This window comes from Hyperolius riggenbachi, chromosome 4 (assembly GCF_040937935.1).
Source record: "Hyperolius riggenbachi isolate aHypRig1 chromosome 4, aHypRig1.pri, whole genome shotgun sequence".
Lineage (NCBI taxonomy): Eukaryota > Metazoa > Chordata > Amphibia > Anura > Hyperoliidae > Hyperolius > Hyperolius riggenbachi.
Genome location: NC_090649.1, coordinates 4,679,563 through 4,701,121, shown reverse-complemented (window position 1 = coordinate 4,701,121; position 21,559 = coordinate 4,679,563). Strand labels below are relative to the sequence as shown.

At 52.0% G+C, this 21,559-nt stretch overlaps 2 protein-coding genes across 2 annotated transcripts in view; one reads left to right on the top strand and one right to left on the bottom strand.

Moving 5' to 3' along the window:
* The window catches only part of LOC137570295 (vomeronasal type-2 receptor 26-like), a 297,760-nt gene that overhangs the window by 253,028 nt on the left and 23,173 nt on the right, over positions 1 to 21,559 (bottom strand). The gene's annotated exons all lie outside the window — the stretch shown is intronic.
* Positions 1 to 21,559, top strand: part of LOC137570293 (WAP four-disulfide core domain protein 5-like) — a 56,205-nt gene that overhangs the window by 18,020 nt on the left and 16,626 nt on the right. Inside the window, exon 2 of the mRNA XM_068278925.1 lies at positions 14,824 to 14,970. Within this exon, the coding sequence (XP_068135026.1) occupies positions 14,824 to 14,970 (147 nt within the window). The remainder of the gene's footprint in view (positions 1 to 14,823; positions 14,971 to 21,559) is intronic.

Genomic DNA, 21,559 nt, shown 5'->3' with positions numbered 1-21,559 from the left:
ACAGCTCTGGCCACAGGTCAAGCCTGCACAACCAGTAGTCCAAGGGTTCATCGTCACTGCTCACAGTGTCTACATCCACACTCAAGGCCAGGTAGTCGGCTACCTGCCGGTCCAGGCGTTGGTGGAGGGTGGATCCGGAAGGATTATGGCGAGGAGTTGGACTAAGGAATGTCCGCATGTCCGACATCACCCTGAGATCGCTGGAGAATCCTGTCCTTGCCTGCGTGGACTTGGGAGGAGGAGGATTACTGCCTAGGGTGACCAGGCGTCCTCTTTTCCCCGGACAGGTCCTCTTTTTCAGACCTGTCCGGGTCAGGTTTTTTTAAATGACCGGGAGAAGAGCAGTTTGGGAGCCGAACACGAGCCGGCTCTTTAAAAGCTTCTGCGTTGCCCGGCAACACCACTCGCATCCCCCTATTGTCTGGCCCGGACTCGGAGCCCTGCGTGCGGCACGCTGGGGCTGATGGGAGAGGAGAGAGGATGTGTGTGTAGCTAAGAGCCAGGGTCGGTCTGAGCCGCGGGGCTGAACTACTGCTGTTAAGCCCCGCCCACAGGTTTCTGACATGCGGTGGGAATGTACTGTGTGCTGTGCCTGCCAGCAGCTTGTAGAGGTCACAGCAGCAGCAGCAGCAGCGTTTCTCCCTTCAGCTATGGGGCTATCCAGAGAAGGCCCCACCCCTTGCAGCAAAAACCCTCACCCGTCTGGGACAACAAGATGAGAGGTGACTGTCCGTCATAAGCCCCGCCTCCTGATGACGATGACCACGCCCCTTTGGCGGTAGCTCCGCCCCCACATGGTACATGAGGAGAGGGCTTCTGGCTACTGTAAGACCTCAGCTTGGGGAATGGGATGCTGAGGAGCATGTGGCTAGGTGGAAGCCATGTCTGGAGGAAGCCTGACTCCTGTCCAGAGGAAGTCCCGCCCCCTGCCTGGAACAAGAAGAAACTTGGCTGTAGGGAGGTAGCCAGTAAGTATGCACTAGCAGCATCAGTCTCCCTCCCCCACTACGACCAGCAACCTTCTCCCTCAATAGCCCCACAGTAACCTTCTCCCTCCACTCATTAGCCCCAGCTACCTTTTTCCCTCCCCCCGCTAGCCTCAGCTACCTACTTCCTCCCCCACCAGCCCATTGGCCTTTTCCCTCCCCCCAATAGCCCCAGTAACCTCCCTCCCCCACCACCCCATGGCCTTTTCCCTCCCTCCACTAGCCCCAGTAACCTCCCTCCCCCACCAGCCCCATGGCCTGTTCCCTCCCCCCACTAGCCCCAACAACCTTCTCCCTCCCCCACCAGCCCCATGGCTTTTTCCCTCCCTCTACTAGCCCAAACGACCTTCTCCCTCCCCCACTAGCCCAGCCACCTTCTTCCTCCCCTACTAGACCCAGCGACTCTCCCTCCCCCCCACTACCGACTTTCTCCCTCCCTCACTAGCCCCAGCTGCCTTCTCCTTCACCCACTAGCCCCAGAGACCTTTTCCCTCCACCTACTAGTACCAGCGACATTCTCCCTCCCCCCACTAGACCAAGCAACCTTCTCCCTCCCCCACCAGCCCCATGGCCTTTTCCCTCCCCTATTAGCCCCAGGGACCTTCTCCCTCCCCCCACTAGCCTTGTGAACTTCTCTTTCCTTCCATAAGCCCCAAGACTTTCTCTCTCCACCCACTAGCCCTAGTCATCTCCCCCCCCCCCCCCCCCCCTAGCTCCAGTTACCTTCTCTCTCCAATAATGGATGCTGTATTTCTTATGTGGGATAATTCTTGCTGCATTTGGGTAATGCCTACTGCGTTTCTGTGGGGCAATGATTGCTGCATTTATTATTTGACGGTCATGATTCCTGTCTTTATTGTTGTGAGGTTATTTTTCCATCATTTGCCTTTTCTGTGGGTGCGTGCCTACTGAATGTTAGGCAATTCTTTTTTTTTTTTGTAACTTTATTAAATACGTCTTGCTAGTACTTTGTTGGCCCCATTTTTGCCTTCAGAACAACCTTAATTCCTCTGAGATTTTGGCCCATATTGACATGTTGCATGCATGTGGAGAGAGGCCTGGTAGGTGCATTACTGCACAGATCTCTTTACAAATATTTAAAGAGGAACTGATAGCCAAGCTATGCCAGGAAAAAACATATGTAAGTAGATAAGTACTTGTTCTACTTGCATAACAGATATAATGCACTTTCCACGTTTTGATTTCAGAGCATTTTAATAATAAATTCAGAGAATTCTTATACCTGGCAGGGGCCATCTTGAGTCCCTCCATCTGAAGCCAATTGGGATGTCATTTCCTCCCTTACTCCCCTACGGCATCCTCACACCCCCTCCTCCCTGCATAATCCCCTCTGGACCTGGTGCCCAGTCTGAACTTTAGGGCAGCAGGATCTTTAGAAATTAAAATTTAAATTAGTGCCCTTGGAATGAATACTCTTTCATATGTCCCCCGCATCCCCCTCAGCATTTCCACTCCACCCCGCCGCATTACAGAGCGAAGCGGGGATGGTATTAAGGCAGCGCGCACATGCACGCCTATTCATGGTTCCAAGTTCCTGTCTAAACTCAGCCCCTGGAACCATCAGTAGGTGAGTCTGTGCGCGCTACACAGACTCACCTACTCATGTTACGCACTGTCCTCAGAGGAGCTCACAATCTAATCCTAATCCGGGCCATGCCCAAGACCCATCATGACCATGTTTATTATCCAGTGCATGGCCACACATCTTTTTTCGCTAACCAGCTACCCCACCTAGTGGATTCAGCAGTTGCACACTACTCTCACTAAACAAAAATTTCTGGAACCCTTCCTGCATATTTATGTTGTGGACTATCCTAAAATGACATCACAATCTAATCCCTACTATTGTCTAATGTCCTACCAACCATATTATTTTTATGTACCACTTATATCTTCAGCAGTACTTTACAGAGTACATAGGTATGAGAGCTTCGAATTAGGGGGTGAGTGGGCCCCAGACTGAAAACTCTCTGGTAGGCCCTCAGTGTCCCAGTCCGACCCTGGATTGAGCTGTCATGCGGTGAGTGACACACACCGAGTAGGCATGAGTGCTGCCCTCAGCAAGTGTGCTGAGGGCAGCAGGAAGAGCATTTTGTGGGGAAATCTGCTGCCAATCTCATTGCATTTGTGGGGAAATCTGCTGCCAATCTCATAGCATTTGTGGGGAAATGTGCTGCCAATCTCATAGCATTTGTGGGGAAATATGCTGCCAATCACATTGCATTTGTGGGGAAATCTGCTGCCAATCACATTGCATTTGTGGGGAAATCTGCTGCCTATCAGATTCCTTTCGTGGAGAAATCTGTTGCCAATCTCATTACATTTTGTGGGGAAATCTGTTGCCAATTCCAGAGAGTCGGGCTATCGCAAATCAGGCGTCTCACCGGCAAGTTGTTTCTACGCTGAATGTCCGCCAATTTTACTGCATTTTGTGGGGAAATCTTCTGCGAATCTGATTGCATTTTGTGGACGGCTGGCCCTCCACCATGTGGTCTGGAAAAATAAAACGGCCCTCCATGCCCGCAAAGATGGACAGCACACTGCTAAGAACTTGTATATTTGGCCCCACCCATGACCACGCCCACATGCTGTTGTGATCGTCCTCTTTTTTGGAAATCAAAATATGGTCACCCTATTACTGCCAGTGGTACCTTGATTGCGTTGTGCAGCCACATCACCCTTAAACGCATTGTAAAGCATCATCGACAGCTTGTTCTGCAAGTGCTGCATCCTTTCCGCCTTCTGTTGAGTTGTTAACAGGTCTGCCACTTTGTGCCTGTACCGAGGTTCTAGTAGCGTGGCCACCCAGTACAGGTCATTCGACTTGAGTTTTTTTATACGGGGGTCCCTCAACAGGCTGGACAACATGAAAGAGGCCATCTGCACAAAGCTGGATGCAGACGTACTCTCCATCTCCTTTTGCTCTTCCTCAGTGACGGGACGCAACTCCTCTTCCTCCCCCCAGCCACGAACAATACCACGGGAACGTGAAGCAGCAGAAGCCCCCTGTGACGGCTGCCGCGGTTGTTCTTCTGCCGCCGCCGCCACCTCTTCCTCCTCCACAGAAACACCTTCCTCATCATCACCATCAGAGTCTGACTCCTCTCCTTCCCCACACGACTCCTCTTCTTCCTCTTCCTCGTCCCCCCCTCTGTGCTGCCGCAGGTGTTGTGGAAACATCTGGTTCGGATGTAAATCGCTCCCACGACTCCTGCTGCCATAACTGTTCTCGTTCACGCTCCTCCACAGCTGTATCCACCACTCTACGCACGGCCCACTCCAGGAAGTAAGCGTAGGGGATAAAGTCGCTGATGGTGCCCTCAGCGCGACTCACCAGTTTGGTCACCTCCTCAAAAGGCTCCATGACCCTGCATGCATTTCGCATCAGTGTCCAGTTGTTGGGACACAACATCCCCATCTTCCCAGATTGTGTCCTTGTACTGTAATGATACAGGTACTGGGTGACGGCTTTCTCCTGGTCTAGCAGGCGAGAGAACATCAGCAGGGTGGAATTCCAGCGAGTCGGGCTATCGCAAATCAGGCGTCTCACCGGCAAGTTGTTTCTACGCTGAATGTCCGCAAAGCGTGCCATGGTCGTGTAAGACCGCCTGAAATGCCCACACAACTTCCTGGCCTGCTTCAGGACGTCCTCTAAGCCTGGGTACTTGGACACAAATCTTTGCACGACCAGATTCAGCACATGTGCCATGCAGAGTACATGTGTCCGCTTTCCCAAATTCAATGCGGAAATGAGATTGCTGCCGTTGTCACACACCATGTTGCCGATCTCAAGCTTGTGCGGGGTCAGCCATTGCTCCACCTGTTTGTTAAAAGCAGCCAGGAGAGCTGCTCCAGTGTGACTCTCCGCTTTGAGGCAAGACATGTCTAACACTGCGTGACATCGTCGTACCTGGCATGCAGCATAGGCCCTGGGGTGCAGGGGCTGTGTAGCTGGAGAGGAGATTGCGACACCAGCCAAGGAGGAGGAGGATGACGACAGCGAAGAGGGTGTAGCAGGCGGAGAGGAGGTGGCTGGAGGCCTGCCTGCAAGCCGTGGAGGTGTGACAAGTCGGTCCGCTGCGCAGCCACGTACTCCCTGCTTGCTGCCATCGGTCACCAGGTTGACCCAATGGGCTGTGTACGTAATGTAGCAGCACTGCCCGTGCTTGGCAGACCAGGCATCCATGGTCAGGTGGACCCTTGACCCAACGCTCTTCACAATAGATGACACCACTTGACTTTCAACTGCACGGTACAGTTTGGGTATGGCCTTTTGTGAAAAATAATTGCGGCCTGGTATCTTCCACTGCGGTGTACCAATGGCCACAAACTTACGGAAAGCCTCTGACTCCACCAGCTTGTATGGATGGTAATAGCTGGTGAGCTAATATTTCGACCACGCCAGCTGTCAGACGCCGGGCAAGAGTGTGACTGGCAGACATTTGCTTCTTACGCTCAAATACTTCCTTTACGGACAGCTGGGTACTGCTGTGGGCAGAGGAGAAGGAACCGCTCAAGGGAAGAGGCGGTGTGGAGGAGGGTGGCTGTGAAGGTGCAAGGGAGAAAGCGGATGAAGATGATGCACCTGAAGGAGTAAGAGGAGAAGTAGGGTAGCTTTGTCTTCTGGGTGCTGCTTTTCCTCAGGTGTTATTGCCATAGCTGTTTGTGCCTTTTCTCCAGGTGCCTTCGTAAGGCACTTGTCCCTATGTGAGAGTTGGCCTTTCCACGGCTCAATTTTTTCTGGCAGAGATGACTTTGCTCCGATCTGAGACACACGCGTGAAAAAATTTCCAAACCGCTGAGCCCCCCTGGGGTTATGGAGCTACGGTGGCATCAGCAGCTGACGTTGAAGGGCATGTTGGCTGGTCCATAGCTGGCGATACATGGCGCCGGACACTGCCCCCAGCTGTTTCTGAGGATGAGCACCCTCTGCTTCTATCATGGAGTCGTCTCCTCCTACTCCTCTCTGACTCCCCCTCTGAACTGTCCCCCTGGTCATCTCCTCTACTGGGAACATATCCGTATATTCGTCATCATAATCCTCCTGCCCAGCTTCGCTTTCCTCAGACACCTCCTCAACTGCACAAACTTAAGGTGGTTCATCATCCCCCTCCTCCATACTATCACCACCAAACTCAGACGTATGAGGTGGTGTATCTGCGCCTTCTTCTTGATGTTGCAGTAGTGGCTGGGAATCAGTGATTTCACCACCACCACCAAATAACTCCTGCGAAGTGTCAAATGCAGCAGATGTGGTGCTTGTTGTAGCGCTGGTGGCTGCGGGAGATGAGGTGTTCTGTATTAAATACTCAATCACCTGCTCACGATTTTGGGAAGTGATGGCACGTGCCTTCTTCTAAGTACTGTATTTTGGGCCAGGTCCACACAAAATCACAGCAACACCACCTCGCACAGACCTGCCGGTGCCTGGTGGCCTTTTTCTGGGTCTACCTCTACCTCTTCCTCTACCTGGTTTGTCCATTTTGTCCATCTCGGGGGGATGCTAGGTATATGCAGTGAGGTGGGTTCACTCAACACAACAGGTAGTTCGAGGCAGTGAGCTGGGTTCACTGAACAGTAAAGGTACTTAAGATACAGTGAGGTGGGTTCTCATTCAACACAACAGGTAGTTAGATGCAGTGAGCTGGGTTCACTCAACACAACAGGTAGTTAGATGCAGTGAGGTGGGTTCACTGAACACAACAGGTAGTTAGATGCAGTGAGGTGGGTTCACTGAACACAACAGGTAGTTAGATGCAGTGAGCTGGGTTCACTGAACAGTAAAGGTAGTTAGATGCAGTGAGCTGGGTTCACTCAGCACAACAGGTAGTTAGATGCAGTGAGGTGGGTTCACAGAACACAACAGGTAGTTAGTTATATGCAGTGAGGTGGGTTCACTGAACAGTAAAGGTAGTTAGATGCAGTGAGCTGGGTTCACTGAACACAACAGGTAGTTAGATGCAGTGAACTGGGTTCACTGAACACAACAGGTAGTTAGATGCAGTGAGCTGGGTTCACTGAACAATAAAGGTAGTTATATGCAGTGAGGTGGGTTCACTCAACACAACAGGTAGTTAGATGCAGTGAGCTGGGTTCACTGAACACAACAGGTAGTTATATGCAGTGAGCTGGGTTCACTCAACACAACAGGTAGTTAGATGCAGTGAGCTGGGTTCACTGAACACAACAGGTAGTTAGATGCAGTGAGCTGGGTTCACTCAGCACAACAGTTAGTTAGATGCAGTGAGCTGGGTTCACTGAACAATAACGGTAGTTATATGCAGTGAGGTGGGTTCACTCAACACAACAGGTAGTTAGATGCAGTGAGCTGGGTTCACTGAACACAACAGGTAGTTATATGCAGTGAGCTGGGTTCACTCAACACAACAGGTAGTTAGATGCAGTGAGCTGGGTTCACTGAACACAACAGGTAGTTAGATGCAGTGAGCTGGGTTCACTCAGCACAACAGTTAGTTAGATGCAGTGAGCTGGGTTCACTCAACACAAAGCTAGGTATATGCAGTGATGAGGTGGGTTAAGTAAACGCAACAGGTACTGGGTATATGCAGTACTGAGTGGGCAGTACAATGTGCAGCTCCCTGTCACACACACACAGGTAGTCACTGAATGTGCTGGGCTGCTGGAAGTGGCACACACACTATCAATTAGCAAGGCTGTGCATGCAACAAAAGTGTCAGTTTGACACACAGAAAAAAAAAAAGTACAGGATTAGCTCTGAAAAGAGCTGTTGATGGGTGCTATGAAAGCAATAATAATCAGCCAGGAGCAAGCTAAGCAGCCAAGAACCTAACTAATCTGTCCCTAGGAGAACAAGTCTGCAGCAGCTGTCCCTAGTCTGTCTCTAGCAGGCACACGAATGAGGCTAATGGCCTGGCCGCCGGACCCTGCCTTATATAAGGGGGGGGCTCCAGGGCTTAGTGTAGCCTGAATGGCTACAATGTGCCTGCTGACTGTGATGCAGAGGGTCAAAGTTGACCCTCATAGTGCATTATGGGGTGAATCGAACTTCCGCAAAAGTGCGAATCACCAAAGTTCGCCTGGAACCGTTCGCCGGCGAACCGTTTAGCCCTTAAAAGCTAGAAACCCCAAATTTGCAGGTTATGGTAAGAAGAACAGTGGGAACAAGAGGAAAAAATTTCTAAAAGTCTTTATACTTTTTGAGAAAATCGGTTTTAAAGTTTCAGAGGAAAAAAGTTATATTTAAATGCGGTAAATGACAGTTTGTTAATGAAGCAAAACCCGCCGACTTTAGCAGTTAATAGCAAAGCCCCCTTACAAGTACAAAGACCAAACTTGCAGGATATGTTAAAAAGAACAGTGGGAAAAAATAATCTTTACCTTTTTAAAATATGGGAAATTTAAAAAAAAAATGGCGTGGGGTCCCCCCTACTAGTGTTGGGCGAACAGTGTTCGCCACTGTTCGGGTTCTGCAGAACATCACCCTGTTCGGGTGATGTTCGAGTTCGGCCGAACACCTGGTGGTGTTCGGCCAAACTGTTCGCGTTCGCCCGAACGGCTCAATTCCTGGCCGAACCTGGCTGAACAGGGCCCCTGTTCGGCCGAACAGGGCCCTGTTCGGCCGAATACGGCCCCCCTATGGGGTTGCAGGCATAAGGGGGGAGCATGCCCCGATCGCGGGGGGGTCGGAAATTCCCCCCACCCCCTCCGCTAGCGCTCCCCCCTCTGCCCGCTTCCCCATACAAAAGTTTAAGGAAAGTACCGGTGGTAGTGGATGGCCTGGCAGTGGCACTGTGGAGTGAGGAGGAGGAGTCCGGAGAGTGACGCGTTGAGGGAGGCCGGGCAGCGGGCGTGAGGTCAGAGAAAGGGCGGAAGTACCACAAGGGTACTACCGCTGAACCGCCCGCTGCCCGGCCTCCCTCAACGCGTCACTCTCCGGACTCCGCTGGCAGTGATCAGACAATAAGCACCACCAGAACCCCCTTTGCCACTCCTGCCGACACTGAGGCCTGTTCAGGCAGCCAGTCCTCCTTAGTGGTCTCCTCTGCTCCCTCCTCCTCTTCCCGTGCAAGTAAAAAACGCCACCAGACCCTGCTGAGCGAGTCCTTTGTGGTCAGGGCTCAGCCTCTCGGCAGCCGTCGCATATGCCAGCTGAACGGCCTGCTTGCATGGGCCTTGTCCTCCCAGCTCCTCCCGTACTCCTTTGTGCAGGAGGGGAGCAACATGCATGTGCTCTTGCAGTGCGCCATGCCAGATTGGCCAATTCCAAGCCGGCATTATTTTTCATGCATGCACTGCACCGCTTTGCGATGGCCAACGTGGAACGTGGGCTGGATCATGTGACCATGGACTCCTGGAGCAGCAGGTTTGGGACAGTCTGCTACCTCTCTTTCCCCGCGTCAGTTTGGTGGAAGGGGGGGGAGGGGACAGCAGCAATCCAGTGGGTGGTGCCACCCCGCAGCAGGGTCAGGGAAGGGCAGTAGGTTCATCTGCTCCAGTTCCACCCTCCGGCAAACCCACAGCTGCCAAACACCCTTGCCTCTGCAGCAGCGTGAAGGCCCGCCACTGCCGAGCGCTGCTGGAGATGGTCAGCCTGGGGAAGGCCAAGCTGACAGCAGCCCATGTCCTGGCCAAACTCTGAGAGCAGGAGAGGAGTTGGCTAGGGTGACCATATTTTGATTTCCAAAAAAGAGGACGATCACAACAGCATGTGGACGTCCACAGCAGTGGGTTGTCCAACTTCGCGGGCATGGAGGGCCGTTTTTTTTTTTCCAGACCACATGGTGGAGGGCCAGGTGACCACAAAATTAAATTAGATTCGCAGAAGATTTCCCCATAAAATGCAATGAGATTGGCAACATTTTTCGCCACAAATGGAATCAGATTGGCAGCAGATTTCCCCACAAATGCTATGAGATTGACAGCACATTTCCCCGCAAATGCTATGAGATTGGCAGCACATTTCCCCACAAATGCAATCAGATTGGCAGCACATTGAATCCTGTTATCTAAACCCTAAAGTAAAGTGACCCTGTTGTGGGGGGGGCAGGGGGGGGGGGTTATGCATGCAAGATGAGCTTAAGCTCTAAACCAAAGTTCAACTTGCATGCATATCCCCTCCCCCCCCCCCCCCCCCAACTACAGGGTCTCTATAATTTCGGATTAGATAGCATACTTTAAGTTCACCTTTGTATGTGTATCCCTCCCCCCTTGCCCCGCAACCTGCCTGAATCAGCACCACAGATGTCTTGAGTAAGGCACATCCGTCCAGGCTAGCCAGGCGCAGCCACTGCACAGTTCAGTTCACCCTGACCAAGCGACATCAGAGCACGTCCATCTAAGCCAACCAGCCAGCCCCGCAGCCGCTCATGAGTCCATCCCAAGCAGCAAGAGGGTGCCTTCTTTCATCCTCGCAGGCATGGACGTACTGACGTGATGTCCATGCCTGCATCGTGACGTCGGGGGAGAGTGCGGCTGGCAGCGTGTGATGCAGTACCAGCATCACACACTGGGAGCCATGTAAACCAGGAAGCCACCGCTAAGAGAGAGCCGTTTGGGAGCCGAACACGAGCCGGCTCTTTGGGAGCCGAGCGGCCAGAAAAGCCGATGCTTAAAGAGCCGGAATTCCCGTCACTAGACTGAGACTCAGTCTAGTGATGGGAATTCTGGCTCTTTAGAAAGCATCGGCTCTTCTGGCTTGCGCTTGGCCGCTCGGCTCCCAAAGAGCTGGTTCGTGTTTGGCTCCCAAACACCTCTTTATGCCGACATACCCAGACATTTAAAAAAGCCCTCCGGATGCCCCAGACTGGTCTGAAAAAGAGGACCTGTCCGGGGAAAAGAGGACGCCTGGTCACCCTAAGGTTGGCTGACCCCCAGAGGCCTCAGAGTTGGAGAGGTGGTGTCCGACAATGGGGTCAACCTTGTTGCTGCCATCCACTGGGTAGACCTCACCCACATCCCCTGTCTGGCCCACGTCCTGAACCTGGTGGTGCAGAAATTTCTGAGCACCTACCAGAGGATGGACCCACTTTTGAAAGCGGCTAGGAAAACGGTGGGTTATTTCCGCCGCTCTGGCGGTGCCTCAGTGTCCCTGGAAGGCGTGCAGAAGGAGCTGAACCTGCCACAGCACCATCTGATCATAGACATTCCAACACGGTAGAATTCCATCCTGGCTGTGTTGGAACGTCTGGTTGAACAGAGGCGGGCTGTCAACCAGTACCTGACCAAAGCCAAGGCCAATGACACCGTGTTCGGGACCGGCACCACCCACCTCCCGGACATCATCCTCAATGCTGAGTGGGGAAAATGCAGCTGGTGTGCTTGGTGCTGGCACCCTTCCTGGAGGCCACCAACATGGCCAGTCGGGACCGTGCATCGGTGTGTGAGTGGGTGACCATGGTGTGCATGCTGGACAAGGCCCTCTATGCTCTGCTGAAAGTGGGAGAGGCAGCCTTGATCCAGTAGGAGCAGCAGCCACCTGCACAGTCCACCTCTGTGTGGCAGGAGGAGGAAGTTGAAGAGGACTTGCAGTTTGATGAGTTGGAGGTCCCTGACCTTGAGGATGAGGAGGCACACCTGGGTGCAGCTGCAGTAGTGCGGGGGTGGAGAGAGTAGGGGGAGGCTCAGGAGTCAGAGGAGGAGGAAAGCACTGGGGGTGATGATTCTGTGTCACCAGATGGCAACCTTCTTCCCCATGGCAGCGCACATGCTACAGTGCCTGCGCAGTGACCCAAGGGTGAAGAAGATGCATGCTCACTGCTCAGGAGGACATCTGGATCACCCTGATGCTGGACCCATGGCTGAAGGGGAAGCTGCATCAGTTCCTGCCTGCAGGAGGAGACCGTGTGGGCCAAATGAGGGACTTGCAGGGGTCCCTGGTTCGGCGCTTGGAGGAAGCCTTCCCCCAGCCTCCCCCCTCCCTGCTGTCACAGTCCAGCCAGCACAGCAGCAGGTGCCTGCCTCCATCAGCAGCAGGCGCCCATCAAACCTGCTGTCTCTCACAAAGGCGCTGTATGCCACGCCGGTACAGCTGCTGACTGAGGAGGTGCCTGCAGCAGCAGCATGTGGCTATCCAAGCCAGAACCAGCGCCTTACCCAGATGGTGGCAGACTACATGGGGTCCTACAGCGGGCTTGACAGCGACACCCCTGTGGACCCCTTGGATTACTGGTTCAAGCACCTGGATATTTGAGGCAAGCTAGCGCAGTACGCCCTGGAAGTCCGAGAGGTGCTTCAGTGCGGACGGTGGTGTGGTCACCGAGAAGCGCTCTCGTCTGTCCACCCAGTCTGTGGAAAGACTGACTTTTCTCAAAATAAACCAGCTTGGGTGGTTGGTGAATTCCTGGCCCCTGTTGTTGGCAAGAGGAGGGGGAAATGAGGTGGCTGGAAATCACTGCCTGCCTTACCACCCTGTACCACCACAACCTCCTGGCTCCGTCTTGAGAAATAAACTGCCTGGTTCAAAAAACATTTTTACAGCCGTGGTACCTACACACTAGATGCCATGGTGAACTATCTAAACACACAATTGCTGTGTAATTTTTTGGGAGGTGTCTGGGCTGATAACTATGCTGTCCGAGTTGTGGGGAGGCCCCAACTGCGGCAGTACGACCGCTTCCTGGAACCTGTGCCATGGTACCAAAACACTAGGTGCCAGGATGGAATATCTATGCTGCCTGCCACAGGTTACACTTCTACTCCTCCTCCTGTCTCCTGCTGCCTGTGCTACTCCCACCACCAGGGTGCATCTACCTACTCCTCCTGCTGCTCCTGTCTGTAGTACCCACCACCACCAGGGTCCACACAGAACTATATCGTCTGCCACTGCCACCAGCTACTACGCCACTACAATAGCTGCATCTACCTACTCCTCCTGCTGCTGCTGTCTGTGGTACCCACCAACACCAGGGTCCACACAGAACTATATCTTCTGCCATTGCAACCAGCTATTACCCCACTACAATAGCCTGCCACTGCCACCAGCTATTATGCCACTACAATAGCTTTAATTTTTTTGAGATGTCTGAGCTGAAAACTGTGATGTCCCAGTTGTGCAGTTGGACTTTGCACACAATGGGCTTGATTCACAAAGTGGTGCTAACTGTTAGCACGCCTGTGAAAACCCCCTTAGCACGTCTAAACGAGTTTTACGCGCGCAAAACTTTATGTGCGTAAAACTCCGCGCGAAGTGCCCATTAAAGCCTATGGGACTTAGCGCGCATAAGACTTTGCACGCGTAAAACTTTGCGCGCGCAAAGTTAGCGCGCGATCTGATTGAGAAATCCGGTGCTAACCTACTTAGCACCCTGGTTAGCACGTCTAAAGACTTTAGGGGCTCGATTCACAAAGCGGTGCTAACCCAGTTAGAGACTTTAGGCGTGATAACCATTGCACCACGCTGGTGAAAAGCCAGTTTAGGCATGATAAAGGGCTTTTCACCAGCGTGCTAACTGTTAGCACCGCTTTGTGAATCAGGCCCAAGATGTTTTAAGTAGGTTAGCACCGCTTTGTTAATCGAGCCTAATGTGGGCTGCATGACCCCTGACTGGAACCTAGGCCTAATGTTAATTTACAGCCATTTTATTTATTTTTTCGTATTTGAAGTCCCCACATAATCAATTAGTGTTTTTCTTTTAAAAAAAAAAACATGATGCTACTTGCCTAATTTACCCTAAAAAACGTTTTAGAAGCAATTTAAAGGCCACTTCCGGTTTTCTATCCGAATATCCGAATCCGCCCGGATATCCCGGATAATGCGTTCGGATATTCACATGTACGCGGATATCAGAACGTTTGGATTTGGATATCCAATTCGGATCTGGATATCTGGGTATCCGGATCTGAATCAATCCGGATTTTAAAAAGGGGTATCCGAGCTCCCCTGCAGATAAGTAGCCGGTAATAGCAAAAGGTCTTTTCAGGCGGCAATAAAACATGTAGCCAAAGGTAAGGCAAAGGCCATAACCGGTGGACAATCCAAATAACCTCCAGCAGCTTACTACTACTAGCCACTATCACGGGCATGGAGCTCAGACAGGGAGAGACCAATCAGAGAGCATATGCAAAACAGGCTCACCAGGAAAATAATTATCCCAGAGTGAGAGTGGGTCCACACTAGACCCGGTTGCAGGACGGACACTGCAGTCCGGATCAGGGGAAGTACCCACCGTACTGCAAACTGATGAAAGTGCATCAGTTTTGCATCAGTTTTGTATCAGTTTCCGTTCAGGTTTTTCCCTGACAGAAAACGTCTCCATCATTAGGAAGGAGTGGGAGGATTTTTTTGGGCCAATCATAAAGCTCAGGCTATCCATTTTAACATCAGTTTTTTGCCTGTGGAGCTGGAGATGCGTTTTCTCATTACTTTCACTACCCCTGCGTGTATCCGTGGTTCTGATCCGTTGCGTGAAAATGCAGCAGATCCGGACCTTCCGTTCAGGTTTTGAAAACGGATCCCCGCAAACGCAGACGGATCCGTTTTTTACTTGGGTGAGGCTGACTGCTATTATCAACATTAGTATCCGGGACTCCGTTTTTCATCAGGTTTGAAAAACGCAGCCACGGATACGTTTCCGGACCTAGTGTGGACTGGCTCTGAGCCAGGAAAATCGTGCTGCAATACCCAGAGCTGCCACTGGCTGGCAGCAACATCTCTGTTAGCTCTCCATCTAATAAGTCTAACAAAGAACATGACGGGAACACACAGGATGAGTCTGCGCTGGCAGGTGAGTTCCGATTTCTAGCACAAGCATAGCTTACTTGCAGTGAACAGTTTCTCCACTCAGCGTACTCCAATAGATGACTGCATTTTTATTGACATCCATTTTTTTCCCTGCAGTAAAATCTGGTTCCTGCCCGATATATGACCACACCCTCTGCAGCAGCGAGCCACCATTAACCCACGAATGTCACCGAGATGACCAGTGTCCTGGCTCACTGAAGTGCTGCTACCGCTGCAGGCGGGAATGTACGTTCATACTGCCATGTAAGTAACATGAGATAAGCCCCACCCATATAGCATGCATGCCTCCATATGTGATGGGGAAAGTTCTGAAGGGGGAGGAGCAGAGAGCATCATGCTGCTACCGCTGCAGGCGGGAATGTACGCTCATACTGCCATGTAAGTGACATGAGATAAGCCCCGCCCATATAGCATGCACGCTTCCATATGTGATGGGGAAAGTTCTGAGGGGGCGGAGCAGAGAGCATCATGCTGCTACCGCTGCAGGCGGGAATGTACTCTCATACTGCCATGTAAGTGACATGAGATAAGCCCCGCCCATATAGCATGCACGCTTCCATATGTGATGGGGAAAGTTCTGAAGGGGGAGGAGCAGAGAGCATCATGCTGCTATCACTGCAGGCGGGAATGTACGTTCATACTGCCATGTAAGTAACATGAGATAAGCCCCGCCCATATAGCATGCATGCCTCCATATGTGATGGGGAAAGTTCTGAAGGGGTGGAGCAGAGAGCATCATGCTGCTACCGCTGCAGACGGGAATGTACGCTCATACTGCCATGTAAGTAACATAAGATAAGCCCCACCCATATAGCATGTATGCCTCCATATGTGATGGGGAAAGTTCTGAAGGGGGAGGAGCAGAGAGCATCATGCTGCTACCACTGCAGGCGGGAATGTACGCTCATACTGCCATGTAAGTAACATAAGATAAGCCCCACCCATATAGCATGTATGCCTCCATATGTGATGGGGAAAGTTTTGAAGGGGGAGGAGCAGAGAGCATCATGCTGCTACCGCTGCAGACGGGAATGTACTCTCATACTGCCATGTAAGTAACATGAGATAAGCCCCGCCCATATAGCATGCATGCCTCCATATGTGATGGGGAAAGTTCTGAAGGGGGAGGAGCAGAGAGCATCATGCTGCTACCCCTGCAGGCGGGAATGTACGCTCATACTGCCATGTAAGTAACATGAGATAAGCCCCGCCCATATGGCATGCATGCTTCCATATGTGATGGGGAAAGTTCTGAAGGGGGAGGAGCAGAGAGGATCATGCTGCTACCACTGCAGGCGGGAATGTACGCTCATACTGCCATGTAAGTGACATGAGATAAGCCCCGCCCATATAGCATGTATGCCTCCATATGTGATGGGGAAGTTCTGAAGGGGAGGAGCAGAGAGCATCATGCTGCTTCCACTGCAGGCGGGAATGTACGCTCATACTGCCATGTAAGTAACATGAGATAAGCCCCACCCATATAGCATGTATGCCTCCATATGTGTTGGGGAAGTTCTGAAGGGGAGGAGCAGAGAGCATCATGCTGCTTCCACTGCAGGCGGGAATGTACGCTCATACTGCCATGTAACTGACATAAGATAAGCCCCGCCCATATAGCATGTATGCCTCCATATGTGATGGGGAAAGTTCTGAAGGGGAGGAGCAGAGAGCATCATGCTGCTACCGCTGCAGGCGGGAATGTACGCTCATACTGCCATGTAAGTAACATGAGATAAGCCCCACCCATATAGCATGCATGCCTCCATATGTGTTGGGGAAGTTCTGAAGGGGGAGGAGCAGAGAGCATCATGCTGCTACCACTGCAGGCGGGAATGTACGCTCATACTGCCATGTAAGTGACATGAGATAAGCCCCGCCCATATAGCATGCACGCTTCCATATGTGATGGGGAAGTTCTGAAGGGGAGGAGCAGAGAGCATCATGCTGCTACCGCTGCAGGCGGGAGTGTACGCTCATACTGCCATGTAAGTAACATGAGATAAGCCCCGCCCATATGGCATGCATGCCTCCATATGTGATGGGGACGTTCTGAAAGGGGAGGAGCAGAGAGCATCATGCTGCTACCCCTGCAGGCGGGAATGTACGCTCATACTGCCATGTAAGTGACATGAGATAAGCCCCGCCCATATAGCATGTATGCCTCCATATGTGATGGGGAAGTTCTGAAGGGGGAGGAGCAGAGAGCATCATGCTGCTTCCACTGCAGGCGGGAATGTACGCTCATACTGCCATGTAACTGACATGAGATAAGCCCCGCCCATATAGCATGTATGCTTCCATATGTGATGGGGAAAGTTCTGAAGGGGGAGGAGCAGAGAGCATCATGCTGCTACCACTGCAGGCGGGAATGTACGCTCATACTGCCATGTAACTGACATGAGATAAGCCCCGCCCATATAGCATGCACGCTTCCATATGTGATGGGGAAAGTTCGGAAGGGGGAGGAGCAGAGAGCATCATGCTGCTACCACTGCAGGCGGGAATGTACGCTCATACTGCCATGTAAGTAACATGAGATAAGCCCCGCCCATATGGCATGCATGCTTCCATATGTGATGGGGAAAGTTCTGAAGGGGGAGGAGCAGAGAGCATCATGCTGCTACCGCTGCAGGCGGGAGTGTACGCTCATACTGCCATGTAAGTAACATGAGATAAGCCCCGCCCATATAGCATGTATGCCTTCATATGTGATGGGGAAGTTCTGAAGGGGAGGAGCAGAGAGCATCATGCTGCTTCCACTGCAGGCGGGAATGTACGCTCATACTGCCATGTAAGTAACATGAGATAAGCCCCGCCCATATAGCATGCATGCCTCCATATGTGTTGGGGAAGTTCTGAAGGGGAGGAGTAGAGAGCATCATGCTGCTACCACTGCAGGCGGGAATGTACGCTCATACTGCCATGTAAGTAACATGAGATAAGCCCCGCCCATATGGCATGCATGCCTCCATATGTGATGGGGAAGTTCTGAAAGGGGAGGAGCAGAGAGCATCATGCTGCTACCCCTGCAGGCGGGAATGTATGCTCATACTGCCATGTAAGTAACATGAGATAAGCCCCGCCCATATAGCATGCATGCTTCCATATGTGATGGGGAAAGTTCTGAAGGGGGAGGAGCAGAGAGGATCATGCTGCTACCACTGCAGGCGGGAATGTACGCTCATACTGCCATGTAAGTGACATGAGATAAGCCCCGCCCATATAGCATGTATGCCTCCATATGTGATGGGGAAGTTCTGAAGGGGAGGAGCAGAGAGCATCATGCTGCTTCCACTGCAGGCGGGAATGTACGCTCATACTGCCATGTAAGTAACATGAGATAAGCCCCACCCATATAGCATGTATGCCTCCATATGTGTTGGGGAAGTTCTGAAGGGGGAGGAGCAGAGAGCATCATGCTGCTACCACTGCAGGCGGGAATGTACGCTCATACTGCCATGTAAGTAACATGAGATAAGCCCCACCCATATAGCATGCATGCTTCCATATGTGATGGGGACGTTCTGAAGGGGGAGGAGCAGAGAGCATCATGCTGCTACCGCTGCAGACGGGAATGTACGCTCATACTGCCATGTAAGTAACATGAGATAAGCCCCGCCCATATGGCATGCATGCCTCCATATGTGTTGGGGAAGTTCTGAAGGGGAGGAGCAGAGAGCATCATGCTGCTTCCACTGCAGGCGGGAATGTACGCTCATACTGCCATGTAAGTAACATGAGATAAGCCCCGCCCATATAGCATGTATGCCTCCATATGTGATGGGGAAGTTCTGAAGGGGAGGAGCAGAGAGCATCATGCTGCTTCCACTGCAGGCGGGAATGTACGCTCATACTGCCATGTAAGTAACATGAGATAAGCCCCACCCATATAGCATGTATGCCTCCATATGTGTTGGGGAAGTTCTGAAGGGGGAGGAGCAGAGAGCATCATGCTGCTACCACTGCAGGCGGGAATGTACGCTCATACTGCCATGTAAGTAACATGAGATAAGCCCCACCCATATAGCATGTATGCCTCCATATGTGATGGGGAAGTTCTGAAGGGGGAGGAGCAGAGAGCATCATGCTGCTACCGCTGCAGACGGGAATGTACGCTCATACTGCCATGTAAGTAACATGAGATAAGCCCCGCCCATATGGCATGCATGCCTCCATATGTGTTGGGGAAGTTCTGAAGGGGGAGGAGCAGAGAGCATCATGCTGCTACCGCTGCAGGCGGGAATGTACGCTCACACTGCCATGTAAGTGACATGAGATAAGCCCCGCCCATATAGCATGTATGCCTCCATATGTGATGGGGAAGTTCTGAAGGGGGAGGAGCAGAGAGCATCATGCTGCTTCCACTGCAGGCGGGAATGTATGCTCATACTGCCATGTAAGTGACATGAGATAAGCCCCGCCCATATAGCATGTATGCCTTCATATGTGATGGGGAAGTTCTGAAGGGGAGGAGTAGAGAGCATCATGCTGCTACCACTGCAGGCGGGAATGTACGCTCATACTGCCATGTAACTGACATGAGATAAGCCCCGCCCATATAGCATGCACGCTTCCATATGTGATGGGGAAGTTCTGAAAGGGGAGGAGCAGAGAGCATCATGCTGCTACCCCTGCAGGCGGGAATGTACGCTCATACTGCCATGTAAGTGACATAAGATAAGCCCCGCCCATATAGCATGTATGCCTCCATATGTGATGGGGAAAGTTCTGAAGGGGGAGGAGCAGAGAGCATCATGCTGCTTCCACTGCAGGCGGGAATGTACGCTCATACTGCCATGTAAGTGACATGAGATAAGCCCCGCCCATATAGCATGCACGCTTCCATATGTGATGGGGAAGTTCTGAAGGGGAGGAGTAGAGAGCATCATGCTGCTACCCCTGCAGGCGGGAATGTACGCTCATACTGCCATGTAAGTAACATGAGATAAGCCCCACCCATATAGCATGTATGCCTCCATATGTGATGGGGAAAGTTCTGAAGGGGAGGAGCAGAGAGCATCATGCTGCTTCCACTGCAGGCGGGAATGTACGCTCATACTGCCATGTAAGTAACATGAGATAAGCCCCGCCCATATGGCATGCATGCTTCCATATGTGATGGGGAAAGTTCTGAAGGGGGAGGAGCAGAGAGCATCATGCTGCTACCACTGCAGGCGGGAATGTACGCTCATACTGCCATGTAAGTGACATGAGATAAGCCCCGCCCATATAGCATGCACGCTTCCATATGTGATGGGGAAGTTCTGAAGGGGAGGAGTAGAGAGCATCATGCTGCTACCCCTGCAGGCGGGAATGTACGCTCATACTGCCATGTAAGTAACATGAGATAAGCCCCACCCATATAGCATGTATGCCTCCATATGTGATGGGGAAAGTTCTGAAGGGGGAGGAGCAGAGAGGATCATGCTGCTACCACTGCAGGCGGGAATGTACGCTCATACTGCCATGTAAGTAACATGAGATAAGCCCCGCCCATATGGCATGCATGCTTCCATATGTGATGGGGAAAGTTCTGAAGGGGGCGGAGCAGAGAGCATCATGCTGCTATCGCTGCAGACGGGAATGTACGCTCATACTGCCATGTAAGTAACATGAGATAAGCCCCGCCCATATAGCATGCATGCCTCCATATGTGTTGGGGAAGTTCTGAAGGGGGAGGAGCAGAGAGCATCATGCTGCTATCGCTGCAGACGGGAATGTACGCTCATACTGCCATGTAAGTAACATGAGATAAGCCCCGCCCATATAGCATGCATGCCTCCATATGTGATGGGGAAAGTTCGGAAGGGGGAGGAGCAGAGAGCATCATGCTGCTATCGCTGCAGACGGGAATGTACGCTCATACTGCCATGTAAGTAACATGAGATAAGCCCCGCCCATATAGCATGCATGCCTCCATATGTGTTGGGGAAGTTCTGAAGGGGGAGGAGCAGAGAGCATCATGCTGCTATCGCTGCAGACGGGAATGTACGCTCATACTGCCATGTAAGTGACATGAGATAAGCCCCGCCCATATAGCATGCATGCTTCCATATGTGATGGGGAAAGTTCTGAGGGGGGAGGAGCAGAGAGGATCATGCTGCTACCGCTGCAGGCGGGAATGTACGCTCATACTGCCATGTAAGTAACATGAGATAAGCCCCGCCCATATGGCATGCATGCTTCCATATGTGATGGGGAAAGTTCTGAAGGGGGAGGAGCAGAGAGCATCATGCTGCTACCACTGCAGGCGGGAATGTACGCTCATACTGCCATGTAAGTGACATGAGATAAGCCCCGCCCATATAGCATGCACGCTTCCATATGTGATGGGGAAGTTCTGAAGGGGAGGAGTAGAGAGCATCATGCTGCTACCCCTGCAGGCGGGAATGTACGCTCATACTGCCATGTAAGTAACATGAGATAAGCCCCACCCATATAGCATGTATGCCTCCATATGTGATGGGGAAAGTTCTGAAGGGGGAGGAGCAGAGAGGATCATGCTGCTACCACTGCAGGCGGGAATGTACGCTCATACTGCCATGTAAGTAACATGAGATAAGCCCCGCCCATATGGCATGCATGCTTCCATATGTGATGGGGAAAGTTCTGAAGGGGGCGGAGCAGAGAGCATCATGCTGCTATCGCTGCAGACGGGAATGTACGCTCATACTGCCATGTAAGTAACATGAGATAAGCCCCGCCCATATAGCATGCATGCCTCCATATGTGTTGGGGAAGTTCTGAAGGGGGAGGAGCAGAGAGCATCATGCTGCTATCGCTGCAGACGGGAATGTACGCTCATACTGCCATGTAAGTAACATGAGAT